General features: G+C 35.4%; 1 protein-coding gene across 1 annotated transcript in view; it reads left to right on the top strand.

The window, feature by feature from the left end:
• Positions 1–9,818, top strand: part of Elp2 (elongator acetyltransferase complex subunit 2) — a 45,337-nt gene that overhangs the window by 28,500 nt on the left and 7,019 nt on the right. The window contains exons 17-19 of the mRNA XM_010638039.3: positions 327–399; positions 6,837–7,029; positions 8,416–8,537. Coding sequence (XP_010636341.1) covers positions 327–399; positions 6,837–7,029; positions 8,416–8,537 — 388 coding nt within the window. The remainder of the gene's footprint in view (positions 1–326; positions 400–6,836; positions 7,030–8,415; positions 8,538–9,818) is intronic.

Below are 9,818 nucleotides of genomic sequence, written 5' to 3'. Positions count from 1 at the left end.
TTTTTTTTTTTTTTTTGTCTTTGGTGGGCCCCATCAAAATTTTTCCATGATGATTTATTGTACTGGCTGAGTGGGAGTAGGAGCTAAAAACCTCGGTGTTAATCTAATTGTGAATGAGCTGTATTACTTTTAGGAAATTGGCATTTTTTCTCCAGTCTCCCCATTTTTCCTCAGAATATTTGCCTAAACAAAAATATAATCTTTAAAATAAATATGTATTAGCTAGAGAGATTGATGTTAATCTTTTTACTTTCTAAATTTTTGCAGTATGAGACTAGATACATTTACTAATGCAGAGGTCATGCATTTTTCTCTTTAAATTTTAGATATGGACATGGCTTTGAAATTTTTTCTGTTACTTGTAACAATTCGAAGACTCTGCTTGCCTCAGCTTGCAAGGTAAGGAGTATTACTTTTGATTCTACTTGATCATAGGTTATTTGGGTCACCAGGCTCCTGTAAGTTTGGTAAAGATGTAAGCAGAACTCTGAGTGAGAGATGACTATGTCTGCTTTCCCTCACTCATACTATTCCAAGCTCTCTTTTCCTTTTGTTCTTCAAAGGGTTGTACTTGCATTTTAAATCTATTTTAGCTGTACATTTTTGTCTTTAGATACTGTACCATTGACCCTTGAACACTTCAAGGGTGGGGTGCCAGCCCCTGTGCGTGGTTGAAAAATCTGAATAAAACTTGGTGTGTGTATATGTTGCTGGGAGAACCCAGAGCCCTGGTGCATGTCAGGCAAGTGGTGTCCTGAGCTACATCCCAGCTCACAGACACATTTGTATTTGTCTTTCGTGTCACTAGGACAAAATACTCAACAACTGCAACTTCAGTGTGGAGGGGTTTATTTTGGTTCAGTTTTAGTGGGTTCAGTCCATGTTCAGCTGGCTTTAAGGCAGAAACAACTTGGTGAAAGTGCATGGCAGAGGAAGACAGCTCGTGTTATGGTGGTCAGGAAGCAGGGGGGAGGGAGCCAGAGACAATAATACACCCTTTTAAGTCATGATCCCCCCAGTGATCCACCCCTTCTGACCAGGCCCCCCTCCAAATGTGAGACTTTTGGCGGACATTTATTTATTTATTCGTTCATTAATTTTTATTTTTTATTTTTATTGTGTGGTTTTTTGTTTTGTTTTGTTTTGTTTTTTTGAGATAGGGTCTCGCTTTGTAGTTCAGGCTGGCCTTGAACTCATGGCAGTCCGTCTACCTTTGCCTCCCAAGTGCTGGGATTACAGGTATGCACCACCATGCCTGGCCCTTTGGAGAACATTTTAGATCTAGGCCATAACACTAACTTTTGACTCCTTACAGTGGCAAAAGAAAGTGTCTGTAAAGTTATTGCTTTAGTTTTTTATTTTTTTAACTAATAGCACCACTGCTCTTTATGCTGTTGTTTTGCATTTGTGTAAAAAAATTTTTTTGCAAGAAAAATCAACAGGTATGAAGTAGCATCCTGTCCCATGCCAAGTAATATGTTTGCATATATACTTGTGTATTTATCACATGGATATAAAATTAGAGGGAAGTAACTGCAGACTCTTGGACATAGCTCCCTTGGGCCAGAATCAAGAAGACACAGGGCCTTGGGCCTACAACAGTCACCGTGTAACAAATTTGTATATATTTTTTATGGTAACATCTAAGAGTCTATTGTGCTCAAATATGTTATGCAAGTATATCACTCTTTCTTTTTTTCATTATTTCTTCGCTATGTAGTTTATCTTCAATTTTTTTTCAAATTGTTGCAAGTTTCTAGAAGAAATCTGTGTATAAGGGGACCCATGCAGTTCAAACCTGTGTTGTTAAGGGTCTGCTGTACTTTGTTATAGGAATAATTGGAAATATAAGGACTGTAGGGAAAAATGGGACTCAGTAGCTCAAATAGCTGTGCTGCTGATTTCTTTTTAATTTAGTGTACTGTCAACCATGCAACTTATTATCCCTTTTCAAATTGGCTTATTACGAATATGTGCATCTCCTAAATTGACATTTACAGACATTTATTGAGGTGCCATTAACATAAATTGCATATTTAGTGTGCAAGGCAATTTGATAAATTTTGACATGTATTTTATATCTGTAAAGTAACCACCAATTTAGATAATGAAAATATCTGTCAGTACCCAGTTTTTTATATCTCTTGGTAATTCTTTTTCCCTGTATGTGTCATCTCCACTGTGTCCCACACCCTACCTACTTCCTTAGAAACCTCTAATCTACTTTCTGTTGTGATTGAGTGACTCCCAACATCTAACATTATATGACTCTATTCATATAATGTACATTCTTTTGAAAGGGAGGAGTCTGGTTTCTTTCATTATAGTCATTTGAGATTCATCCACATTGTTGTATATTTCAGTAATCCATTCCTTCTTACTGTGGAGTAGTTTTCTATCTTGTAGATATGCCAGGTTATTGAACTGTTCACTTATTAATGGAAATTTGGCTTATTTTCTAGGTCTTGACTTTTTACCAAGAGACTAGTTAGGAAAATGTGTGTGTAAATCTTTGTGTGTGTATGGTTACATGCTTTTATTTTTTGAGACATCTTACTGTGTAGTTCAAGCTGGACTTGAACTTACTATGTTGCCCAGGCTGGCTTCAAACTCACAGCAATCCTCCTGTCTCAGCCTCCTGAGTGCTGGCATTGCAGGCATGCAACATCATGCCTGGCTGTTTCCTTTTCTTGAGCACATGCCTAAAAGTGGAATTTTTGGTTGATAAGATAGATGTACTTTTAAATTTTTAAGATTTTCTTAGACTATTTTCCTAAGTATTTATATACATTTTACAGTCCCACCAGCAGTATATTAATTCCCAGGTGCTGTGCACCCACCCATACTTGTTATGGTCAGTCTTTTTTAGTTTAAACCATTCTAGTAGGTGTGTTACAGCTTATTGTAGCTATCATTTACATTTTTCTAATGATTAATTATTTTTTCATGTGCTAATTATTCATCCATATATCTTCTTTGGTGAAATATATGTTCACCATTTCTTTATTGGGTTTTCTTATTATTGACTTACAAAAAGTCCTTTATATACCCTGGATACGACATCATCAGATATGTGCTATATTGACGTTTTCCCAGTGTCTTCTGTTTTCATTTCTAATAACATTTTTTTTTTTTTTTTTTGGTACCAGGGATTGAACTCGGGACCTTGTGCTTGCAAGGCAGGTGGCAGCACCACTGAGAAATCCCTGGCTCTAATAACATTTTAAGAGCAGAAGCCTTGCGTTTTAGTGAAACCCAGCTTATCATTTTTTTCTATATTGGTTTGTACCATTCCTCTTGTATCTCAGAATCTTTGCCTAAATCAAGGTCACAAAGATTTTCTGCTGTATTTTGTTCTAGGAGTTTTATAGTTTGTAAGTTTTATATTTAAACTTACAAAACATTTAATTTAATTCTTACATTTTGGTGAGGAGTACAGTTTCATGTTGATTCTCTTTCATGTGGGTATATAGTTGTGCCAGCATCACTGGTTGAAGAGACTGTTCCTTTGCCACTGTACTGGCTTTCACGCCTCTGTTTAAAGTCAGCTGTCTGTATAGCTATGGATCTATTTTTAGGCTTTATTCTATTCCCCTGAAGTTTTGGGATCATGCTGTACTGTAATTTGTCAATAATTATAGTTTTAGAAAACATCTTGAAACTCAGTATCGTCTTCCAGTGCAATTCTCACTTTTCTGAATTATTTTTGGCTATTCTAGGCCTTTTATTTTTCATTTTATAATCAACTTGATGATTTCTACAGAAGAAATAACTGCAGGAATTTTACGGATATCACATTGAATCTGTAAATCTGTTTGGAGAGAATTTTAACAGTATTGAGTATTTTGATGTAATGAAGCATGCCTGTTTATTAGTTCTCTAATTTCTCTCAGAAATTATCTTTTTTATTTTTATTTTTTAATTTTTTAAAATTAAAGATTGCAAACATACATGACAAGAAATGAAGATACTAAAAATTTCAAATATACATATATATCACAGCAAAAAATGATATGAAATAAACAAAAATTTATATAACACAGACTAATAATCCAATTACATTATTAATTTGATATGATCTTCAAATATTATATGTTCTTTCTCATTTTCTTTTCGTATATTTTTGAAATAATGTATTTACAAATAAAACAAAGTTACATATTATAGTTGAGAAACTGTCCTCAAAATTTAATGATTTATAAACTCCTTGGTTTTATTTATTTAATAAATATCATATGCTTGTTGATTGTATCACTTACATTTTTTAACAAAACTTCCCACAGAAAAGAAATATATTTGAAATCCAAAAACAACTAAAAGAGTTCACATTTTTAAGATCAGATTTTTCTGTTTCTATTTTATTATATCCCATACTTATTTTTATTATATTTTCATAAGCATAATGATAGAATTTAACACCAATACATACGTAATATTCTTCCCAAACAAATGACTATGAATTAAATCAATCATGTAATTTAGAGAAATCATAAGGTTGGCAGAGAAACTATCAATATGCCAAATGTACAAAATCCTACCACATTAATGACCATGCTTCTCATTTAATAGTGCACACATATGTGTAAAAACATACCTCCCCACATATATACCCAATGCATATTTTCTACGATACAATATATGCTTTGGTATAATAAAACAGTACAGTGATGTGTGGAATGTTTGTGATATGTGTGATTTGAGAAAAACAAATATCTTTGAGGCAGTTGGAGAATTTGTAATATGTACCAGATACTGAATGATATTAATGATTTATTATCCATTTATTTAAGTATAGTTATGATAAAATTTACTTAAAAATTAATATTCGTTATCAGTAGAAAATAGGTACAAAGATAGATTGATAACATAACAAAGTTTGTCTTAACAAATTTCCAACCAAACAAACTGTAGTGATAGAAAAGGAAATTTGCAGAAGGCAGAGATGAGAGAGGAGAATGACGGATGGACGTTAATATTTTTCGTACTACTCATATATACAGATTTCATAAATTCTCAAATAAAAAAGCAAAGAAAATGAGAACCAAAATAACTCATCAATTTGGTAGACCAACATATAAAGACAAAGATTAACGTGTTGATAAATTTTAAAAATATGAGATGTAAAGCCTGAGATTTAGCTCAGTAGTGCTGCACCTGCCTAGGCAGAACAATGTGCTGAGTTTAATCCCCAGCACCACAGAAAGAAAAAGAAAAAAGAAGAAAAAAAGAAAAGAGAAAAGGAGCCTATGTGCTTTCTAACATACTCAATAGATTAGAAATAAATTATTTGTTATCTCTTCCTCTTGAATTGTTCCCTTCACAATAAAACAAATCTTTTATTTTAGAATTTTTGTTTTTTAATTTTGGAGACAGGATCTTGCTGTGTAGTTCAAGCTGGCCTTGAACTTGCAATGATCCTCCTACCTCAGCCTCCCAAGTGCTGGGATTACAGGTGTGTACCACCACACCTGGCTTTAGAATAATTTTAGAATTAAAATTTTTCAGAGATTACAACACTCATTTCAGAGATTGAAATGTTCATATTCCTCTCCTAGTTTTTTCCAATGTTAACATCTTAGCATTATCAGGAATATTTACAGTTTTCAGGGTTAGGTCTTGTCTACATTTTGTCAGATTTATTTTTTCTTATGTGTTACATACCTTATTGCTCAGTGCACACATATGGAAATACAGTTGCTGTTTGTATACTGATCTTCTATCCTACAGCCTTGGTGGATTTATTAGTCCTAGTAGTTTTATTGTAGATATCCTAGGATTTTCCACCTAGATGCTTATGTTGCCTATGAATGAAAAAACTTTTATTCCTTTCCCATATGAATGTCTTAATACTCAAATGAAGTTGTGACCGCAGAAATCTTTGCATTGATTTTCATATCAGGAACAAAACATTTAGTCTTTGTCCATTAAGAATGATGTTTGTAGCTGGGCGTAGTGGCACATACGTGTAATCTCAGCACTTGGGAGGCTGAGACAGGTGGATTGCTGGTAGGTTGAGACCAACTTGGACTACATAGCGAGATTCTGTCTCAAACATACAAAGCAAAACCACAACAAAAAAAAGAATGATGTTTGTATAACTTTTTCGTGTCTTCATCTGGTTCCAGAAATGCCCTATAACTTCTGCTTTTCTCAGTTTTTATAGGAACAGATATTGGATTTTTGTCACTTTTTCCTTTCACTTGTCTCCTGTTTTTGTTTATAAATTATATTCAAATGATTTTAAATTTATGTATTTATTATCATTTGTGTGTGTGTATGTGTTACTGGGGATTGAACCGAGTGTGTGTGTGTGTGTGTGTGTTACTCAAGAATGAACTGAGGACCTTCACACTGAGCTATATTTCCATCCCTGTTTTTATTTTGAGATAGACTTCCCTTAAGTAACAAATTGCCCAGGCAGGAGTTTGAAATTGTGATTCTCCTGCCTCAGCCGCTCAGAATGCTGGAATTACAGCTATGCATCACCACACCTGAATGAATCATTAAAAAAAAAGAAAAAAGATAAACCAACTTTGCATTTTTTACAACTGAACAATGTTTTATTTTATTTTTGGTATCAGAAATTGAACTCGGGACCTTGCGCTTACCAGGCAGGTGTGGTGCTGCTGATCTATAGCCTATTTGGTTTGTTGTTGTTGTTGTTTGTTTGCTTGTTTTTTGGTACTGGGGATCGAACTTGGGTCTTTCTGCTTGCAAGGGGGCAGAAAGCCATACCACTGAGCTAAATCCCTGGCCCTATCTTATTATTTTAAAAAGTGTTTCCATTTGGTTTATTTCTGTTTAAACAGATTCATTGTCTCATGTCTGTCCTACAGGCAGCTAAGAAAGAGCACGCAGCTATCATTCTTTGGAATACTACATCTTGGAAACAGGTGCAGAATTTAGTTTTCCACAGTTTAACTGTCACGCAGATGACCTTCTCACCTAATGACAAGTTCTTGCTAGCTGTTTCCAGAGATCGAACCTGGTCATTGTGGAAAAGGCAGGATATAATCTCACCTGAGTTTGGTAAAGCAACTTTCTATTTTTGAGAGGTTCTCACTTTGTAGTACAGAATGGCCTTGGACTTGCAGGGCTCCTCCTGCCTCAGCATCCTAAGTGCTGGGATTACAGGCATATGCCACCATACCCAGTCCATAAAGCAACTTCTGATCAGTGGAACACTTTTGTCTGTTGTATCCACATTAAGCAGCTGTTGGGTTAAGAGAACTCGGTAATAGGATGAAGACAAAGCCTTCCATTCATATGACATGCATACATTTTGCTCTTGTGATATTTCTAGTCCTTTATTATATTTCAGAGAAAAGGAACTATAAAACTTGTGAAGTAGTGTGTGTTAGCATAGACTATAAATAGTACCTGATTTGTGATGGTTTGACTTAGGGCTTTTTTACTTTATGATTGTACAAAAGTCATATGCATTTGGTAGGAATCATACTTCAGATTTTGAATTTTGATCCTTTCCTGTGCTAGCCATATACAGTGTATGATGCTGGGCAGTGGTAGCAAGTTGCAGCTTGCAGCTGGCTGCAAAATCACTAAGATAAACAAGCAATACTTTACAGCATAGTGTTGTTAGGCTATGGTGTTTGGTAGGTTGGGTGTATTAAATACATTTTTTAATATTTTCAAGTTACTATGGATTTATCTGGATGAATACTATTGTAAGTTGAAGAACGTTTGTGTTTTCTTCTACATTGTTAGTGGTTTCCTAACATGTAACATGTATTTTTAAGAAGTTAAAGTGCTATTAATAATAGTGCTTGTAAAGCAGTTACATGTTTTAGGTTTAGTCTATAAAAGGCTTAGAAGCTACCTTGTATTTAATTCCTATAAGAAATATTTTGGGGCTGGGAATTTAAAAGCTCAGTGGTTCCAGCACCTGCCTCAGAAGCACAAGAGCCTGAGTTCAATCCCCGGTACCAATATATATATACATATTTTTTTGGCGGGGGGGTACCAGTAATAGAACTGAGGACCTTGTGCTTGGCGCCACTGAACTACATTCCCATCCCACAAAATTGTTTTTCTGATATTTAAGCAGTCCATTAATGTTTTTTGCATAGCCTAATATGCAGATCTGGCAACTTCCAGAGTAAGGTTAAATTGCTTCAGGCTTCTTTGGGAGGCATGAATTGAACCTTTAGTTTACTGGGAGACGTTTATAATCAGCCAGTAGAGAGTAACCAATAAATATAAAAATGACTCCCAAATAACTACATTTGCACAGCCTTCTGATGAGGGGTCAGGTGCCTGGCCTCAGTCTGTTGCCAAAAGTGAGCGTATGTAAATTGATTACTGAGTCTCACAAGGTCTTTGTCGCTTAAACAGAGCGTTTAAAAAAAAACCCAGCTTTTTCTGCTTTGTAACTGATATTTACATTTTTTTTTTCAGATCCAATTTTCAGTCTCTTTGCCTTCACCAACAAAATCACCTCTGTGCATAGTAGAATTATTTGGTCTTGTGATTGGAGTCCTGACAGCAAATATTTCTTCACTGGGAGTCGAGACAAAAAGGTGATTTTTCTTTGAACTTAATATATATTCAAACATAAAATAACATTTCTGTAGGTATGTTTGTGACCCAAGCTTGAAAAAAGAAAACCAAGGTAACTATATGTTCTTGAATATAACCTTCACCTTAATTCTCTGGGGAATATCTGCCTGGCCTGTTCTTTCTTCTGTGTCCTCTGTTTCTATACTCTTGAAACATACTGTTCTCATCTTCTTTTTCTGCAGTTCCTGCAGATGAGTAGGGCATGAGGCTAAGGAAGCCCTTGAGGCAATTTAGCTTTTCTTTTCCTCTCTAGACGTGATATAAATTACTGAAGTGGAGAGTGGTGTAGGCATGGTGCCACTCAGGTTAAACAGTCAGTGCCAGCTTTTCAACATCTTTTCCCCTGACCATCACTTCTGCTCATTTGCCTGTTCGTTTGTTTCATCTTGTTTATTTGCCACGCTGAGCTGGGTGCTGAGGAAGTAGGACTACTTCTGCCCTCCACGTTCACGGCCAGTAGAAGCTGGCATGGCCACAGCTCTCAGGGATATATATGGGGCTGAAGCAGAACAGTGAGTGACTCAGAGCTTTCTGCTAACAACCTTACAGTTGTTTCCTGTTTTGTTTCCCTCTCCTTTTCTGGGTGACCAGTCACACACTCTTGAAGCACGATCTTCCAGTGAAACCTCATTTCTTTTGAGGGGTATCATTAAGATTAGGTCCTCCTGATGGCTGAGTTCCCTGAACAGTGGGCAGGGTAGAAGAAAAGCTAGAGACTCGATTGGTCTCTAGCTTAATTGGTCTCCCTCCATAAGTTTTGTGATAATTTTTAGTAAGAATGTGAATGATGATAGATGCAGAAAAAGCATTTGATAAAATTCAACACCCATTCATGATAAAAACCCTGCAAAAAATTGGAATAGATGGTCTATACCTCAATTTAATAAAGGCTATCTATGAAAAACCAGCAGCCAACATCATATTGAATGGCCAAAAACTGAAAACCTTCATGTTAAAATCAGGAACAAGACAAGGATGCCCATTATCACCACTTCTCTTCAATATAGTTCTGGAAACATTAGCCACAGCAATTAGACAAGAGAAAGAAATTAAAGCAATAAAGATAGGAAAGGAAGAAGTTAAACTATCATTATTTGCTGATGATATGATACTCTACATTGAAGATCCAAAAAACTCCACCAAAAAACTTCTAGACTTAATTGACAGATTCAGTAGAGTATCTGGATACAAGGTGAATACCCAAAAATCAATAGCCTTCTTATACACAAATAACAGACACA

The sequence above is a fragment of the Fukomys damarensis genome, unplaced genomic scaffold, assembly GCF_012274545.1.
Source record: "Fukomys damarensis isolate Sample0158 unplaced genomic scaffold, DMR_v1.0_HiC HiC_scaffold_30, whole genome shotgun sequence".
NCBI classification, from domain to species: Eukaryota; Metazoa; Chordata; class Mammalia; order Rodentia; family Bathyergidae; genus Fukomys; species Fukomys damarensis.
Note: the sequence above shows the minus strand (reverse complement) of the source record. Positions and strands in the feature narration are given on the sequence as shown.